The 20,178-nt window shown below is 36.3% G+C and overlaps 1 protein-coding gene across 3 annotated transcripts; it reads left to right on the top strand.

The window, feature by feature from the left end:
• Window positions 1-2,338: 2,338 nt before the first annotated feature.
• Window positions 2,339-19,138, top strand: camk1gb (calcium/calmodulin-dependent protein kinase IGb). Of its 3 annotated transcripts, XM_083570309.1 has the most exons (14): window positions 5,848-5,910; window positions 6,155-6,312; window positions 8,205-8,316; window positions 11,953-12,078; window positions 12,186-12,260; window positions 12,974-13,112; window positions 13,214-13,337; window positions 13,427-13,502; window positions 14,024-14,136; window positions 14,216-14,294; window positions 14,625-14,712; window positions 14,926-15,254; window positions 17,218-17,319; window positions 18,260-19,138. In XM_083570309.1, exons 2-13 carry the CDS (start codon window positions 6,189-6,191, stop codon window positions 17,282-17,284), a joined length of 1,452 nt encoding a protein of 483 aa, XP_083426435.1. In that variant the 5' UTR covers window positions 5,848-5,910; window positions 6,155-6,188; the 3' UTR covers window positions 17,285-17,319; window positions 18,260-19,138. The 3 variants fall into 3 exon arrangements, with proteins under 3 accessions (XP_083426437.1, XP_083426436.1, XP_083426435.1); XM_083570311.1 differs by lacking the exons at window positions 5,848-5,910; window positions 6,155-6,312 and adding an exon at window positions 2,339-2,357; XM_083570310.1 differs by lacking the exon at window positions 6,155-6,312 and having other exon boundaries at window positions 5,821-5,910.
• Window positions 19,139-20,178: the final 1,040 nt, after the last annotated feature.

The following is a 20,178-nucleotide window of genomic DNA, read 5'->3' as shown; positions in this document are numbered from 1 at the left end:
GACTGATACATTTCAAAAATGTTATTCGTAAGTAGGTGTGAGCATAACTGCTGTGCTACAACCTTTTTCTAAAATTTTGGATATAAAGGGGAGATTTGATATTGGTCTGTAGTTGGACAACTGACATCGGTCAAGGTCAGGTTTCTTAATTAGGGGGTGGAAAACTACCAGTTTGAAGGATTTTGGTACAAAACCAGTGCTAATGGAAGAGTTAATTATTTTTAAAACAGGTTCAATTACCTCTGGAGCTATCTGTTTAAAGATACTTGTAGGCAAGGGATCGAGAATGCAGGTTGATGATTTTAATGAGGAGATTAATGAAATTAAGTCATTCTCATGAATAGGAGTGAAGCTTTGTAGTTGATTGTCTGCTATAATTACTCTGCTGTCTACAGGGTTACTTATAAAATAATTTGGATTTATATTAACCGTTTGGATTTCTTGCCTGATGTTTTCAATTTTATTATTAAAAAAGTTCATGAAATCATTACTACCTAATGATGGTGTGCATGTGAGTGCAGTGCTTTTATTCCCTGTTAATTTCGCTACCGTGCTGAATAAAAATCTAGGATTATGCTTGTTATTTTCTATGAGGATGGAGAAATATGCTGATCTAGCAGCACTAAGAGATTTTCTATAATTTAAGAGGCTCTCCTTCCATGCTATTTGAAATACTGTTCATTTTGTTTGACGCCATTTACGTTCTAATGAATCTTGGCCCTAGGTGGAAGCAGTCACTGGCTTCTTGACTGCCTGCTTTACACACAGACTAAAGACCAAGCTTCACCATGCTTGTCTGTCAGTATAAACATCTTTTCATTTTATACTGTACTAACCTCTTCAACAAGGTTTTTAGTCTGATCATATTCTCAGTCTTGCTTGCTAGTGGGTTAGCATGAAGATGTATTTTTTGAAAGAGACTACAAGGCACTTTAGGATGTTACTCTGAATAAAGGTGACTACTAAATATTGCAAATTTAAGTGTAAACATAAAAAAATGGCCTGCAATTCAGTATAATTCAACAATGCATAGCTTAAGAGTACCGTATTTTTTGGACTATAAGCCGCTACTTTTTTCCCACGTTTTGAACCCCGCGGCTTAAACAACGAAGCAGCTAATTTATTAATTTTTCCTGGGTTTTTCCCGGTTTCACAAACTTCAAGCCAAAAAACTGAGCGACATAGCATTAGACCAATGAAATTTACGAACGGAAACGAAAAAACGCACCTCACCTGTGTTCTGAGCTGCCAGCATCGGGAGAAAAACTTTTTTTTTAAACGCACGACGATGCCAAAAGATAAACTCCCAAGAGAAATAGTTGTGAAAGAAAGGAGGAAGACAGTGAACAATGACTTTCTTGGTCGGCTACTGTTTAGATACAAGCCGTTGTAACGCGTTGTATCAGGGTCATGGGAGAGCTCGCAAACTCCAGTTGCAACAGAAATCATATAACCACAGACAGGTTTCCAAAACTCATGCTTTTTTTATTTTCTTGGCAACAGCGTTACGGTTTAGTCAAAGAAACTTAGAAATGACCATCAGAAAATAATAAGGACATATTCCTCGTTCTTGCACACATGCAGTAATACCAGAAAATGCGGCGGCAGGCTATTCCCCAAATGCCACTCTGCTCTTAAAGGAGCCACAACATATTTCACCCATTACTGACAGACACTGTCTTTCGTTAAAGCCTGTGTAAAGTTCATTCGTTTTAGTGTAGACACCTGCGGTTTATAGACAGGTGCGTCTTATTTATGTTCAAAATATAAATCTTATATATATATATATATATATATATATATATATATATATATATATATATATATATATATATATATATATATATGCACTTAATAGTCCGAAAATTGCGGTAATAGTAATAGTAGAAGTGATTCATTGACCGCATATTTGTGATCTGAAATTTCTTCAACGTGGAGTAAACACAAAGGATTATGCAGCACTACCTCTTCCACCCACCCTTTCTCTACATGTGTTAGTTATATAAGACATTATTAACGCGGTATAAGACTTACTAATCCTTTGGATCAGTGGCATACGCTTCATTACTGTCTTGTTTTTGACTGTGGAGGTAACCAAAGTTCAAGGTACAGAATGAATGAATTCAAGAATGAATTAATAAATTAATGGATATTCTTGTAAATTCTTCTTAGTAAGAGAAAAAAGTAAATTGTCTATATTCTTCAAAACTTGTTTCCTTGCTATGTTCCAATAGCACCTTGTCAAGCAATAACTTAATCATAACCATTGCATCACACTTGCTCTCTGGCAGGTCTTATTGTGGTGAGAACCCCAGATGGCCTGGAGGTAACCACCAGAGCAGTTTCTTTCTGAACAGGTGGAGGTCATATATCAAAGCTGTCATAAAAGCTTATACCAAGTACTTACTGTATACTGGAACCCATCAAACAATTACTCACAGCACTTATAAATAATTCTATTGCCATTATTCACTATTCATTATTTACAAAAAAAAAAGACTTAAATGCATTGATACTTGTGAGGAAAATGTGTCCAGGGTTTATAATATTTTTAATAAAACATGAACATGATCATTTACAGTACAATTCGATAAGGATAAGAATTTCTATTCTTACCGATTTGTTGATATGTAGGTAATGCTTTAGACAGGTGTTAATTTATTATGTGTTACAGGGCTTGTTTGCCTGCCCTCATTATTTTAGTAGTTTTTTTAACATTGGTGTTCAATGTCTGTCCTTGCTTGTATATGTGGCCCCACTGGAGGTTCCTGAATGATCTGGTGATCTATTAAGGTGATCTGGTGAAGGATTGCAACACATCCAGCTTTACTAATAGAGTTGCATTTACTAGGCAAATAGGTCTTCTGTCTAAAAGGCTTGCATGGCATTCAGGCAAGCAACATGCCATTTAAAAGTCTATGAAGGAATCCTTTAACCAGGTTCAGTACTAGTGTAGACAGAACAGGTCATTTGTATCTGGCAGCTACCCAGCAGACAGCAACTTGCACATCATTTTGCATTGGGTTGTTTGGTATGTCTCAACAAATTACCCATATACCCCAATGTGGTTGCTATTTCCATGGCTCTAAACCTAAGTATAAAATGGCTGCAGAATTATGGTGCCCCTCCTGCCCTGGTACAAGTAGTGTAGAGCAGTGATTGGTCAAATGCAGTTAAATATACATTCTGATTATTGTCTTCAGCTTTACTGACACAGGTGTCTTCAGCAGAAGGACAGTATCACTTCTTGCGATTTTGTTTTTAGTAGGTGTGATTTAACAAGATTTATACGTTGTGCATACAGTAAGTCAGTGATATGAAATAAATTATAATTTGCAATGCACTGAGTGCAATGAAATCCCATTCAGGTTGAATGTGCTGCTACATGTGTTACCACATGTATCACCAGGTTCCCAGCAATTCACTGCTGCCTCCCATTGCTTGGGCATTGTTGCCAGTGGGATCTGCAGTTGTGGGCTTATTTGATAAGCCACTGTAGAATTAAGCAGTTGCTCAGCTATGCCGAGTGGAAGATACTTTTAGGTTTAAAATGAGCTTGAATTCTTTGCTGCATTTGAGCCTCGCTCGTGCTTTACACTCTAATGATCAGAGCATTCTGATGGCAGCTATCAGCACTCCAGCTAGTGCAGGCTAATTATTTAAGTGCATGAAGAGGATAAGAAGCAGCCACTAGAATACATCTGAGGTGGTCTCTGGGAGCTGTACCAACCACCTCTCAATTCTGCACTTCATGAATTGCTAACAGCATTTACATTTGCCCTTATGCCCACTGCTACCTCCTCTTCAATGTAAAGACACTCACACTTCCCATTCAAGGAGTCTGAGGAGCTGAGTCATATACTTTATTTTTGTTCCTGCCGTGACAACACGCCAAAGAATTGCTTACCATTTTGTTCCTGGAGGGCTTCACAGCTGCGGTTCACTTCACTCCCTGCTGTGTCCATACAGCAAGAAAGGAAGGAATAATGTACAGTCAGCACAGTGTAACAGTTTGTCTGCTTTGTGCAGAAGGTCAATGGAGTTCAACAATCCATGGAAAGTTATGGCACATGTCTGTTTTTATTCAAACTTGAAACAACAGTAACGTATTACCACACCAGAATTACCATCACCATGTTGTGTGTCAGTGCATCTTGGATTTTTATCAACTTGTTCACCTCCTTCACAAGATGGCACCTGTCAAAATAAGAATCATGCAGCAGTGGAGACCTTTTATAGGCTAAACATATGACATCACTGTCATAGTCATGGTCACCATAACAAACTTCTAGCTTTCCTGTTGCCACTGAATAAGGAAACAAGGGGGAAAAAACTACACAACATCAGAACCAAACAGCCCTAGTGGTCTGCAAAAAAAGGTAGCAGAACTTGGAGTTATGATGTTTGTTAAAAGATTTTAAAAAAGGCATTGCAATAAAAATATCAAAAGATCCTTTAGACGAAGAGGGGAGAGGTGGTGTGTTACACTGCCATGTGATGCAGTGTGATGCATCAGCAGCAAATGCAGTACAAGTTAGCTTTCACACTCATATTTTGTAGTTGTTGTAGGATGGGTATTGGCAGATGATGGGGAAATGTCATTCAGGAAGAACCTTGTTTCTATTAGCTTGCAATGATTACAATAAACAAAAATAGTTCGCAATACATTTCTTTATAAATCTCTTAGCTTTTCAGGGGAAAATTTGCTTACTGATCTATGGAAAGTTGAATTAGTCAGTGTATTTTTATGTCCACAGAAAACAACAATCATCTCTATTCGCATTGCTATCAACCACCTAGAGAATTCTATTTTAAGTTTCCATTCTCCCTTCCTTAGCAACATCAAACATACAAATTTGTAATTAACATCTTCACATGGGTTTCCATTTACCACTACAGTAACCTCACCAGAGACTGTGCTTCTCCAGGATGTAGAGATTTGCTTGAAAACTCCCACTGAGATCCTGCTCTGATGATTTTTGCGTTGCTGGGTGAATTTCCTCCTCACGTTGTTCATTCCCAGGATAGACTCCAGATTCACTACGATGGTTCCCAGAATAAATCAGTTACTGAAAAATAATAAATATTTTGCTGGGCAAGGACAAAAATATTAATATATAGTTTGTAAAAGCAGTGTAAAAGCTCATTATTTATAAATCCCAGTATGCGTGCTTGTCTCCAGAGAAACACAAGATTAGGCAAGTTATGCTGTCGTATCAATTAGATCGCATGATACAGTAATCCTGATTGACTGAAGAACTTAATATGCAGTCTGAGCCTTTGCCGCCTCACCTGCTTGTCACTGTTCACCTTGTTTTGCTGACAGTGCACCAGGTAACCTTAGACCTCTATACTACTTTTGTCCACGTAGGTTGCCTTTGAATTCCAACCTTATAAACTGTTACTTATAAATTGCGCCTTGATCTGAATGAGGATGAATTTGTGAGAAAAGTGAACTAAAACGGACTGACATGGCATTCAGGGTGTATTCATGCCTTGTGCTCAGTGTTTCTGGGATAGGGTTCAGAGCCACTGTGGCCTGACCAGGAAGAATGAATAAATAAATAAATAAATAAATAAATAAATAAATAAATAAATAAATAAATAAATAAATAAATGAATGAATGAATGAATGAATGAATGAATTAAATAATGCATGCATTTAAGTAAACAGACAGTCTTTTATCATTTTGAGGTTTGCTCTTATGAATTGCATGACAATGTCTTGCAAAGTACATCCCCTTTACAGATCTATGTTGGGCGAGCACACACCTGAGAGAGTGATGCACTTTTTCCCACCACCCCTCCCCTCTCAGGCTCTATCCTCGTTTCTGTCCTTGCCTCCCAATCTGTCTAAAGCCTTTGGCAGGAGAGTCTGAGCGGAGCATCTCACACCCCCCTAGGTTCTAGGTAAGTTAAAGCTGCACGTAAGCTGCTTTCGGCTTCATTCATAACGCAGAGACTCGCGCGAGCTGCTGCAAGCTCTAGGAAAGCGTCCTTTTTTTTCTTTTTAGGCACAATTTTATATACGTTTGCATTATTGCTTCACCGTGATCGATCCTTCTCTAGGGAACATAAAAAGGTAAAGTGTGGGCATTTTTTTGGTAACAGCCCACCTTGCTGTACTGTACTTTACTGCATTGCTCTTGCACAGTCATGCGCTCCGAGTGCACGCGCCTCTGGGTCCCATGTTCGTGGCGCTAAGATCAGCGCATCAGTTGCTCCGGTTTTCTCGCGCTGTCCTCAGTCCCTGCTGTCCCTGCTGTCCCTGTCTTCCCATTCTAAACTCCTGGAGCTCTTACATACCAGAAGGTAAGGTTAAGAACATACAAATTATTTTCTTTGAGGCTTATTTGGGCATGCAATCATCGTGCGTAAAGTATTATTAAATATGTATATTCAATAGATCGAAAATATGTTTTTGTTTATGATCCTCTTAAATTTTTTAATAAGAAGCTAGATTATTAGAAATCTACTACAGCTACTTAAATAAGAAGTACATCTTGTATTTGCAAATACATTTGCTTTGAACAAATAGTCTGCATCTCATCTAAAATGGATTTTTACACAAACTGTCAAGGACCACACAGGTGCAAAAAAAGTTGACATGACAAATACTAAAAAGACACTCTTAAACTTATGTGAATATTTTACAAATATTACTGTTCAAACTTTTTTTTAATTGGAATTATTGGGATTATTTATTTTCAATTATAAATGTATAACTGGCCAATTATAAGTATAACTGCAATTGGTAGCATTGTTGCCTCTCAGCTCCAGGGTTCCTGCTGTGTTTGGGAAGAACATTGAACCAATGTAGATTTTCCCTCAGCTTTTTCTTCTTCAGTTTCCAACCCCCACAAAAATGCATGCAGGTGTATTAATTACTCATAGATTGCTCTAGGGTCTGAATGAGTAGGAATCTATGTGCATGGTAAACATCAGTGGACTGATTTGGGAACTGCAGTATTTTAGTGTGTGTGTGTGTGTGTGTGTGTGTGTGTGTGTGTGTGTGTGTGTGTGTGTGTGAGAGAGAGAGAGAGAGAGAGAGAGAGAGAGAGAGAGAGAGAGAGAGAGAGAGAGAGAGAGAGTTAAATTGTACATTTAAGCAAGGAACGAGGAAGTTACACAAGATACAAGGTATATTGTTTTTACAGTAAAAAAAAATCAATAAGCATGCTCTCCAACATAAGGTAATAGAGACAATACATAACTTATACACATTTACTTTAAGGAGGAGGTCACATGTTACAAGTATGTTGTGTGAAATTAGATTAGTCCTAACTTTGTTTGACTCACAGAGATTTGCCCAAATAGTGACACCTTATTGGATGTTCTTTCTGTTTTTACTCTGTTCTAGTCCATTCATTCATTTACTTACTGACTAAATAAATGCACTAGTGCAATATAAAATAATGCTTACACAATATCCAAGTATGTCCTAAGTCTGACTTGTTAAACTGTGTGGGGGTTAATTCCTTTAGGGTTAAGTGAATCATGATTCTTTACTCTGTTATATAACAGGAAAGAGGCCAAGTCTTAAAGACAGACCAAGCTTGCTGATTGACTTCTAATCCTTTCCAGTGCTTTCAGGTGTTGATTGGATAACCCATTTACATCCCTGAGGATTTAGTGTTCCCTGGACATCACACTATCTATTCTTTCTGTTGTGCAGAGTTGAAAGAGATAATTTTGAACAAGTTCCTGCAATATCTACTCTATACGTACAGCCTTATTACTTATAAGGGTTTCCTTCATATGACAAAAATAGATATATGAGGGTAAATTGGAGAGAAGAATAATCATATAAATAAGCAAGCATGTTTTTAAAAAAACTTATTGTATGTCACTGCATGTTTCGTTGGTGTGCAACATTTTCCGATGCAGATTTGTTGATTATTTTATGGGCTCAAATCTGTGCACCTGCATTTCGATTTGATGGAAAACTCTTAGAGATGACAGCGAGCTGATGAGCATGAGCAGCGTCAAACAGAAGTAATTGTTATTTAACCTTAATTAAATTGACTGCACACTGTGCCAAATGCCTCATGGTTCCTGGAATATTATGAGTTACGTTCCCTTCCAACAAACATAATATTCTGGAGCTCTCATTGTGTAATTTGCATTTATCTGCTCAAACTGGATAAGTTACTTTAGCTTACTAGGTTAATATTGATCTCTGAGTCCTACTTCCTGTGTTGCAGAAATCCCTGGAGAAGATTACGCTGAAATGGGTCGCAAAGAAGCCGACTATGACTGGAAGAAGAGCACTGATAACATTCAAGAGGTGTTCGACTTCATGGAAGTGCTCGGATCGTGAGTACTGTACAGTATTTTCATAATTAATACCATAACAGTAATATCGGTGGTATTATTACTTTTTGATTGTATTAAAAAGTAAAAGCAATATGCATGACATCATTATACATCACCATACAGGACAATCTTTGAAAATTATTCATTCATTCATTCATTTTCTCCCGCTTATCCGTAATCCGGGTCGCGGGGGCAGCAGTCTAAGCAGGCCCCTGCCTTCGACTGCTGCCCAATCCCCACAGCACCATCCCTTACGGTCCCTCCTGCAGGTGGTGAGCCCACGGGAAGGCGCCCTTTGAAAATTAGTGATTATATTTATATACACAGTTTATACTGCAAATAAACAATACATTTATTTGTCTATAAAGTATAGGACCTTTCTACACTTTGCCTAGTGAGTGTTACTGGTCCATCATTAGTCTGTAATATAGACATATTTTGAGAATCTGTGATGTGATGTGAATGACGCCTAGGCAGAGAGGAAGAACTTTAGCATACGCAGAAGATTTAAAGATTAGGCTTTCAATAACAAGCTTAGCTCATGCTTTAATGACATTGGAAAATCTAAATAGTAATACATAATGCAGAAAAATGCAGTCGGTTAGGATTATAATCTTTAATAGGAAAATGAAATACCTAAACTACAAATACTGAATATTATGATCTTCAAAAACAGTGAAAAAATGATTTGGTAATTCTAAAAATATATATCCATGTATACATTAAACAGTGTAAAGATACTATATGTCCAATTAGGATCTGGTTTTTCAAACATCACATATTCAGTGGCTAGACTGAATTATATTGCTATACAATAAGACACTTTTTTATGTGATTTATGTGAAAGGAGGAGAATAATAATATTTCAGCTTTTATTAACAAGGGCCAGATGGGCGTTTTCTGTTGATTTTTTTGAGATGTAAAGTGCATGCTTAGTTGGTTAAGGTCTGGACATTCACTTTTTTTCAAATGATTAAGTCTTTTGTTGACTTGGCAAAATATTTTGGATCATTGCTTGCTATATTATTAAGTTCCTCCCATTAGATTGGATGTACATTTCTTTGTCATTTGAGGGGCAGAATGCTTCTGAATGTCTGAAATCATTCTGAATTCATTTTGCCATCATAAGTTGCATCATCAGTAAAGATTAGTGTGTAATGCAAACCCAAAATAACAAACTTCAATGTGATCAACCAATGAGCTTATGCCTTATGGATCATAAGCAGATCCTTTTTTCTCCATACTGTGGACTTTTCATTGGTGGAGGTTAATTTTAGTTCCCGAAACTTTTGAGGCATATTTCATTGCAGATGTGATTAAAATATTGTGGAATAGACTCTATATTTCTGGCCTTGAAGTATTGAATAATTGATTGTGATACCTTCATGCCTGCCCTGTGGAGGTTGTAGACTGTTGTTTCGGGTGTTTTCTTGACAGCACTCACAATGTTTTTATTTGTGGCTAATTAATTGATATTTCGTCGCTAGTAAACCATTCTTTTTTTTTCTTTTTTTTTTTTTTTTGAGAACATTCCAGATGGTATAATCAATGTTTGTGCAATAGCTATTTTTTTCCTTTTATCTCAGCTTCTAAATTATTTGCTTTTGTCTCACAGACAGTTCTCTGCACTTAATGATGGGTTGTCATTTTTAATTACAAATGCATTCTTCATAGGTAACATCCAGTAAAAAATACCTGGAGTAGATAGTCCAAGCTATTTATTACTTCAATAATTAATCTAAATGAACACACCTGGGCAAAAAGACCCCAGTCAGTCACATGTTCCAAAACTTTTAATCATTTGAAAAATGTGTAGTTTAACCTAAAGGAGTCAAGTTCTTTAAAACATTTAAATAAAAAATAATAAAGAAAAAAAAATTAATCTATAGTTTTTTTTAATAGGAATTACTGTCTTAGATACAACATAAGCACAAGTTGATATTATAGCATGATAACATGAATCCTTTGTTAGACTGAGAAACCAGGCTGTGTGTTAAAAGTGTTTACTATGCATTTAAATTTGTTTTATTTATCCGATGCAATCGGATAAATGTGTATCAAATTCAATCCTTCTTTAACTGTTACAGTACTTGCGGAACATAGTTAAAATTTGAGTTCCCTCAGGAACATATTAAGTGGCGGACCGCAAGTTTGTTTAGTCTCCGCCTTGCAATCAAAGTGCAATCCTTGATGCAAACTCTAAAAACGAAAACAGCAGGACCAGTGAGAAAAGCTTTGCCTTGGGGGAGATGACCTGCTCATATCCTGTGTGAAAAACAACCTGAACCAAATCCCAATATCCCTCAATAGAACTTTAAGAGGACAGAATATGTCATTGCCCAAAAAATGAATGGTGCATGAAATTGCAACAATTGAACGATTGTAATTGGGATGTAGTATCATTGAGACATGTAGGATCTTGCTTATAAGACATGAGCCGTGTGCATAATTACTGGTCTAGTCTTTTCCACATAAAAAGCCATTAGATCATACATAATAATGCCAAGAACACTTCTTCCACTATAATTACTGACTGATGCAGTGCATGGCTACCAACTCTGCTTCACAGAATTTATATCCAGACATAAAATTGTAGAGGCAGATTTTCAGTAACTGAGCATGTGCTGGCCTCATAGGAGCTCGGGGGCGGCAATTATGAGCAATTCTGTAAAGCTTCATGTTCTTCATGAATGTGTGTTTTTGTGTGGGTGGAAGACAGTGGGAGACAGGGCATTGTAAGTGGGTGTCCTGTTACAAAGCCCAGAGTAAAATAATTTTTACCCTTGAGAATGTGTTTTATCAGAATATTAAAGGAAAGGAAAGTCACAGCAGCTTACATACACCATATATGAATGAATATTATGAATCAGAATGAATGAAATGAATCTGGTCTATATTGAAAATTGCATAATCTGCATAAAAAACCCTTGTACTTCAAATATGGATTTCACAAACAGTTAAAAAAGAAGGTTTTGATCCTTTCTCTGAGAGCTCAGTGACCTGCATGAAGAGCCACACCTGGATACCTGAGCTGTTACTATTTCCGTTGCATTGGGGATTTTGAGGCTTTAATCCCCAGCCAGGACATATATTCCAGGTTACAGCTTCAGACAATGTGAAAGCCAAAGAGAACAATAAATTAAATTACAGCAATAACATTTAATTTTATTATTAAAAAATGTGTTGGCTTTTGATTTCCTTCAAACATAAGATCCTGATTTTGATTAATGGAGCACAAAAAACATGCATAAAATTCAATCTTTTGATACTGATAGCAGGTAGATATTTTCACAAATGATGAAGTATGAGAGCCAGAGCTGAAAACTTTACTAAAGAGATTCTCTTCAGCTATTTTCTTACCTCCTACCTAAATCCTGCAAAAAAAAGGCTTTAGGCAGTATGAAACAGATGCATTCAGAGCTGGATTGAAGTGCCAAAAAACAAAGGGCTTTAAAAGGTCACTAACACATTCTCATTAAAAGTATGAAAGAATGAAAGAATGTATCAGTTTTTTCTTTTTAAAAATCAGTCTGTTTCTTTCTTTCAGAGCAGGAGGTAAATTTACATCTTAATAATTGATCAACATCACCTGACTTCCTTTTGCTGTGTGCATTTCTATCTCTCTGTGTCTCTTAGGGGAGCATTCTCTGAGGTGTTCATGGTAAAGGAGAGGAAAACAGGAAAGTTCTTTGCCATTAAATGTGTGAAGAAAAAGAACAAAAGGGACATCAACTTGGAGAATGAGATTGCCGTGTTAAGGAGGTACAATGAATGAATGAATGAATGAATGAATGAATAAATAAATAAATAAATAAATAAATAAATAAATAAATAAATAAATAATTTACCAAATGACCCATTTGTTTTAGGATTAAACATGAAAATGTTGTGGGGTTGGAAGACCTGTACGAGAGTCGCACTCATTACTACCTTGTCATGGAGCTGTAAGTAGAGTTTTTAACCTACACATGTAACAACTTAAATCTTACAAAATATTGCAAGTGCAAAAAATACATCACAGTAAATTGACTATAATTTGCATTCATGTGAGTTTAGTTCTGCCACCTCACAAGAGGGTAGCATTATCGTTCAAGTGGATGATAACTAGCCAACAAGCCAACTTATGCTAGGTATCCTTCAGAAACCACTCCAGTCTGCACTTCATCATATACATTCAATCAAAACTATTTGGTTTTAAATGTATTTCTGTAGCACTACGGTTATTCTGTGTTTTATTTCTTATCTAATTTATCAAGATTGTAACCTGGCCACAAATCGGTAGCTTTTTTGCTGATTTTGTTTATCAAAAAAATTTATAAACAAAAGGGAAAACTTAAAACCATTACTAAGCAACTAGTCAATTGCCTATATTCTGACTGATGAGTCCAAGGGTTTGGACCATTGCACTGGCCATGAACTTCTATTGCTTTATAAAGCTCAGTACTAAAACGAATTTCTAGCTGCTAAAAGTCCACCACAAGTATTTCAGTATATCAGAAAATATAGGAAAAAAGATATTACAGGTATCTAGATATCTCTAACCATCAAATAAAAAAAGACTAAATAAAACAAGTGAGACCTTATTCCCATTAAAGCCTATACCTTATTTTCTATTCTGTAGTTTTATCAGATATCTTTTGTCTTCTTATTTCGGTAGCGTCTCAGGTGGAGAGCTGTTTGATCGGATCCTCGACCGGGGAGTGTACTCAGAGAAGGATGCCAGTTTAGTGATAAGACAGGTACTCGATGGAGTGAACTACCTGCATAAGAATGGCATAGTACACCGTGATCTCAAGGTATTTGTACATGCAGACACACAGTTTTACTAGCAAAATTCATCATGGGTGTAAATTGTGTGCTTCTTTACCTTAGTACAATTGTATTTTTTTCCCCAAAGCCTGAGAATTTGTTGTACTATAGTCCTGATGAGAAGTCTAAGATAATGATCAGTGACTTTGGACTTTCAAAAATGGAGGACAAGGGCATCATGTCCACAGCTTGTGGCACTCCAGGCTATGTCGGTAAGTAGGTCATATGAAAAGAAAAAAGAAAATGAGAATTTTTATGTAAAAAATTGTACTGAATATGTATTTTTTTTCCTAACCTATAGCTCCAGAGGTGTTAGCTCAGAAGCCCTACAGTAAAGCAGTTGACTGCTGGTCTATTGGAGTCATTACCTACATACTGTAAGAATTTGATCTTATACTTCTTCTATTTATTTGACTATTGTTGGTATTATTTTTACTGTTACATGTACAGTTTAAACTAAAGCAGCTTACATACAGTTTGTCACACATGTGACCTATTGTAATAGGACCTATTACAGTTCCACTGGATGACAAAATATTAAATAGAAATGAAGATCCCTGACTTGTTAAGAGTTTAGATCATGATCGTTATACAATCGGAGTAATGAGCTGTTTTTAGCCTGTCATTGAACTCCAGCCAGGTTAAGCTCTACTTAACAGTGCAGTGAGGTTGTTGCGGTATACAGAGCATAGAGTACAATGCAAAATAATTCCCCCTTGTGGAGGAACTTCTAACAGTTCAACATATAATACACAGACATATTGACTGTACACTTGCGCTACTAAGGAAATATATTACAAATAAAATGAGAATTACACGACAGCATTTTTTTATGAATATTAAAATGTAATAAATAACCAAACAGACAATGATTATGTTCAATGATGTGTCTCTGTAGTCTCTGTGGATACCCCCCCTTTTACGAGGAATCTGAGACTCGCTTGTTCTGTAAGATCATGAAAGCCCAATATGAGTTTGACTCTCCCTTCTGGGATGACATCTCTGAATCTGGTGAATGTCTTTTTTCCTCTCAACATGACTTAATGATATATTTATATTTGTATTAAACATTTTTTATGCTTATTTTCAGCAAAGGACTTCATCCGCAACATGATGCAAAAGAATCCTAATTTGCGCTACACAACAGAGCAAGCTCTTAGACATCCCTGGTAAGATTATACAACAGCAAATTATACAACGGTTAGGTTAGTCAGAGCTTCAGAGCTGATATTACTTTATAATTTCTTTATATTTGCATGTTCTGATTCTTAAAACATTATCTATCTTGACTGCATGCTAACTAAGATCACCCTTTAGGTTAAGTTGCTTACACAGCATTATAATACATCAACTAACAGTCAAAGAATACATGTTGTATGTCTGTCCTTTTTACTTCTCTTCAGGTTTGCCAGATATAATTGCTTTGCTTAAGATTGTGGCCACTGCCTATGATAAATCAAGAGATTAGGAAACAGATTTGTTTTTAAATTTGTTTTCAGGATCATTGGAAAGACTGCCCAAAGCCGCGATATCTACTATTCTGTCAGTGTGCAGATCCAGAAGAACTTTGCCAAGTCCAAGTGGAAGGTAAAGGCACCCAGTCTCTTAAGGCTCTGCCTATTAAAAGTTTGCCTTCACTGCTCACTGGGGTAATTCATTTGATCTCTGGCCTGGTTACACAACATGGCTTCAGCAATGATTATTTCATTTGCTCAAACACTCATAAATGTGCCCTCTGTGTGATTTGTTTCCAGTTTGGACCTGTTTTTCTTAGATAAGTTATCTTTTTGTGTTTTTCAGCAAGCTTTTAATGCTACAGTGGCCATCAACCATATGAAGAAGTTACAGCTTGCTCATGGCGAAGCCTCGCTCAAACAGAGCAAGACACACACACAAACTCAGCTGCCTGATATTAAAGTAATTTCTCACCCTGAAGCAACAAACAACAACCCGGCTTATGACAACCTAGAACCCAATGGCAACCTGCCTTGCAGTCATATCGCATTGCCATCTGTTTCCATGGAAGCAAAGACTCAGTACCTACTGCCGAAAGGCAGCCACAGTGTTACACTCACAGTTACTGAGAAGAACAAGCATGTGTACCACTCCGAACCAGGAAACCTAAATGGGTACTAAGCTTTTCGATTTGAAATGGGGAACATTTTTTTTTTTAACTATAATATCTAATTGTATTCTTGTGTAATCATTACTCAATTCAAATACATTTTCAATTTAATTTTATTTGTATAGAATAAAGCAGCTTTACACAAATAAAGCTGTAATAAGTGTATATAAAAGAATGTTTAAATCATAAAAGTTATAAAAAAATATTGCTTATAAGTTAGTTCCTTATAAATGCAAGCCAGTGGCGACAGTGGCAAGGACCCATCCTCATCTGGGTGGCACGGAATGTCCATTCCTGTGTACTCCTGTGCTTTATTTTGGTGGTTTACCTCGAAATATGCAATTTCTATGTAGCTTTGTTGAAGCCTGAGATGAAGGCTGTCCACGGCATGTTGACAACTTCAATTGGAGGCCATTAGCTTTGAGGATGGATTTGGACTGTACTTAATGTCAACAGTCTGCTACACTAACACAGGACTACAGTTTGCATTTGATTACCATCACTGCACACCTTAACATCGTTTAGCTGTAATAATAGACATTCGGTGGCACCTAGATAAGAATGGGTTCCCTCTTGTGTCTGGTTCCTCTCAAGGTTTCTTCCTTATCGTCATCTCAGGGGGGGTTTCTTGCCACAGTCGCCACCAGATCGCTCATTAGGGACAAACTTTCTTCCCACTTTATTTATGTAAATCTGCTTTGACACAATGTCCATTGTTAAAAATGCTTAACAAATAAAATGAATTAAGTTCAATTGACAACTGAATACATATGTACAGTGCATTCAGAAATGATTAAGACCCCCTTCACTTTGATTAATTTTGCTATGTTTCAGCATGATACTAGAATCATTTAAAAGATAACTTTTCTCTTTAATCTCAGTACCCCATAATGGCAACATGAAAACAGAATTCTACTCTTTCAAGAGCTGTCCATCTGTCCAAATTAAGCAATTGGGGTAGAAGGGCCTTAGTAAGAGAGGTGATCAAGAACCCAATGTCACTCTGCCTGAGCTCTAGAGATCCTGTTGGGAGATTGGAAAAAGAAGGACAATCATGACTGCAGCCCTCCACCATTCTGGACTTTATGGAGTAGTCACTAGTAGCTATTAGCTCTAGTCAGATGAGTTTGCAAAAGCACCTGAAGGACTCTTAGACTATAAGGAACAAGATACTCTGGTCTGATGAAACCAAGATTGAGTGGTTTGGGAATTCTAAATGTTATTTCTGCAGGAAACCAGGCACTATTTCAACAGTGAAGCATGGTGTTGGCAGCATCATGCTGTGGGGGTGTTTTTCAGAAACAGGGACTGGGAGAATGGTCAGGTGTGAGGGAAAGCTGAATAAAGCAAAGTATTAAGATATTCTTAAAAAAAAACCCTGTTCCACAGCACTCAGAACCTCAGACCCTAATGGTTCACCTTCAACTCTAAGCACACAGCAAGGAACAAAGGAGTGTCTTAGGGATAACTGTAAATGTCCTAGAGTGGCCCAGCCCAAACTCTGACTTTAACCCTATTGAAAGTCCCTATACAACCTGAGCCAGCTTGAGAAAATTTGCAAAAACAAATGGCAAGTAAGTCCACAATCCTGGTTGGCAAAGCTAATCATACGCAAGAAGACTTGAGGCTCTAATTGCTGCCAAAGGTGCTTTACCCAAATACTGAGTAAAGGGTCTGAATGCTTATGTACATATGATATTTATGTACATGTGAAAACAAATATACAGACAATTAATGAGATTAATGAGAAAGAAAATTTTATTATTTAAACAATTGCTCAATTACTGATTAATTTGTAGTATCAGGCTACTGAGAAAATTGAGGGGGTCTGAATAGTTTCCGAATTCACTTTAGCTCAATCATATCCAAGCAAATTCACACTATACAATTTTATCATAAACAATGGGATTTTATTTAAAAAATGCTTTGGCTTGTGGCTATTAAATGATCTCCTTCGATCTCTACAGGTATGACAAGACAGGCACCAATAGCAGCAGGGAGAAACTTCAGACTGGTGTCTGCTGTGTCATGTGACTGACCATTGCAGCATTATAAATGGACCTTAATAGGTAAACCAAATAGAATTACTTTTTTAAAAAATAGATTTAATAGCATCTATTTGAACTTTTCAATCTTTAGAGCAGAGTCCTGGGCTACCACTCCCCACCAAAGATATTTATCTTACATTACTATGAAGTTCCAAAGGTTAAGGCTGGGATTAATTAAATTTGTTTCAAGCAGCTTTATAGAAAATCCTGATATAAGATATAGGTAGATATAAGTTACTAATGGCAGGATAAAAAGTTCTTCAGATGGCAGAAGGAAGCAACCTAGAAATGCCCTAGGCCCATAGGTGAATCCTTCCTCTTCTGGGATTATATTATATATATGTATTCAAATAATACTACATGTGTGGAAAAGAGGTTTATAGTCTATTTTTTTACAAAATTGTTGAAGGCACACAGTTGTATAGGATATTTTTACATTTTACATTTACTTTAACTCCATTAAGATATGATTTACATTGGTTTAAATGGGAGATCTTCAGTGGCCTGATATAGAACTCTAACCTACTGAATTATAATGCTGACTGCACCCAGGCCTTTTCACCCTACATTAGTACCTGACTCTGCTAAAGCCCTTGTGGCTGAATGAGACCAAATCTCCAAAAGCACACTCCAAAATCTAGTGGAATATCTCCCCACAAGAGTGGAGGTTATCATAAAGCAAAGGTTAATCCATACAGCAAATGAGAAAAAACTTATAGACAACTGTCTATATAGTATGCATATGTGTGTGATGGTCTGGTTTCCGCACAGACTTTTGGCCATATAGTGAATATTATTTTAATAATAATATTATTGAACCAGTAGTAATGAACTGCAATTATTATACTAACTATACCTAATAATGATATAACAATTTATTTAACTTCCCACTTGTGTACTGTATTTTACTTCTCACAAAGACATTGTAACCTTTCACACTTTTGTTTCCATGTGTTTGCAGATTTGTGGCCTGTCTCTTGGCCACTGACAACTATGAGTTGACATGTCTTGCTGCTTTGAGCTTTGGGATATGGAGTGATTACAAGAGAGCAAACCTGTTGCTTGTTGGCTTTACTCAGTATACTGGAGTTGAGAAGAGTGCCTCCATATGATCATACCCACCCACAAATGCACTGACATGACTGTATATATAATACATGGAAAATGAAATGAAGTACCGTCTGCAAAACAGCATGGCTAGTCACCTGGTTGTATTAGAGCACAAAGAGCTTGTTCCTCAGGACTGATGTGACATTAGCTCTGTATATTATATCTTTCGATCCATTTTTTTCCAGAACTTGTGCTTCATATTAAATTGATAGTATTGAAGATATGATCTTTTTTATTATTTATTTCCTGTGATTTGCTGTAATATTTAACTCTGAATCGTTTCGGCTCCCCTTTGGCTTATGCTTTAAAGTAATACAAAATTTATTTGAAGATTTTTCATTGCTGAGCCCAGATAGGGAGGCTTTGGTTGGCAAGAATATAATATACAGTTATATAATTATCAGTTATATACTTTTTGTTATAAATATTGTTAGTTCTATTTTTTTCTTGCTTAATCTACCGTAAAACGCCAAAGTTTTATTTTTTATAATGAATATCTGAATACTGTGTACAAGCAGAATGTATTTATGTATTTTGTTTTATGATAAATGAAATAACTATACCCACCACCATTTAAGAATGTCTTTCCTTTTTTTTTATATAATGGTTTTCCATTGTAATACTCCAGAAAAGTGTTGGAAATGTATTACTCAATTATCATGTTTATGTTCATATTTATTTTATAATATAAATGATAAATGATAAATAATAAATCTGTCCTAATATTTAAGGTCTGTGTTGACTTCTATTATTGTGCAATGTTTAATATGTCAATTTGATTAAAATGTCTGATTGTTCTATATTGTTAAGCATTCTTAAACTCTGGAAAGGGAAACATAAATTACACAAAACCCCTTACAAATAAAAATAATAACCCAATATTAACCCATTTCTTTTCTGAAAGATAAAGGATAAAGATAATTTGAAAAAAAGAGAATTTGACTTAATGTAGTTAGAGATTATTGCAAAAGTCCTCAGTTGTGTCATTCCCATGATTAATTTGTACAATCCTTTTAAAAATCCTTTATTCACTCTGCTTCCTGTGTTTCCCTGAGAGCTTAAATGTTTACATGCAACCTGTGTAGCTATTTATGTCAAGGGGCTCGGAGACTAGATTTAATTCTAAGTTAATTCTTTAACACCATCAACCTGACTGAGTAGTAATGACGTTATATCCCTGAGATAGTTGATTCTGAGGCAGTAAAGCAAAGACATTGTTTGTTTTCACCCTCCACAACATTTAGACACTGACTGCTTGAGTACCATGTTGTGATTTTTGTGCAGACAAAAACTAGATAGATAGATAGATAGATAGATAGATAGATAGATAGATAGATAGATAGATAGATAGATAGATAGATAGATAGATAGATAGATAGATAGATAGATAGATAGATAGATAGATAGATAGATAGATAGATAGAACTTTGTCATTGCATTGTACAGGTACACAGCAACGAAAGTGTAAAAAGTAGCAAGCGTGCATATAGTGCAGATAAATAGGTAGCATATTTACAGCATGTATGTGTGATTGGAATCTTCCCGTGGGCTCACCACCTGCAGGAGGGACCGTAAGGGACGGTGCTGTGAGGATTGGGCAGCAGTCGAAGGCGGGGGCCTGCTTAGACTGCTGCCCCCGCGACCCGGATTACGGATAAGCGGGAGAAAATGTATGAATGAATGTGTGATTGGAATACCAACTCTAAAGAAATGAAATTAGCAGGAATAGCTGAATTACCAGATTTGGAAATTAAATAGTGAACTGTTTAT

This window comes from Silurus aristotelis (assembly GCF_946808225.1).
Source record: "Silurus aristotelis genome assembly, chromosome: 19".
NCBI classification, from domain to species: Eukaryota; Metazoa; Chordata; class Actinopteri; order Siluriformes; family Siluridae; genus Silurus; species Silurus aristotelis.
The sequence above is the reverse complement of the archived record's forward strand: the minus strand, read 5'-3'. Positions and strand labels throughout refer to the sequence as shown.

Excerpts from the sequence above, each read along its gene's own strand:
- camk1gb (XM_083570309.1), top strand. The coding sequence starts at position 6,189 with ATGTTCGTGGCGCTAAGATCAGCGCATCAGTTGCTCCGGTTTTCTCGC. Across the intron at positions 13,113-13,213 it reads TAGTACACCGTGATCTCAAG|CCTGAGAATTTGTTGTACTA; the intron begins GTATTTGTACAT and ends TTTTCCCCAAAG. Across the intron at positions 14,713-14,925 it reads TTGCCAAGTCCAAGTGGAAG|CAAGCTTTTAATGCTACAGT; the intron begins GTAAAGGCACCC and ends TGTGTTTTTCAG.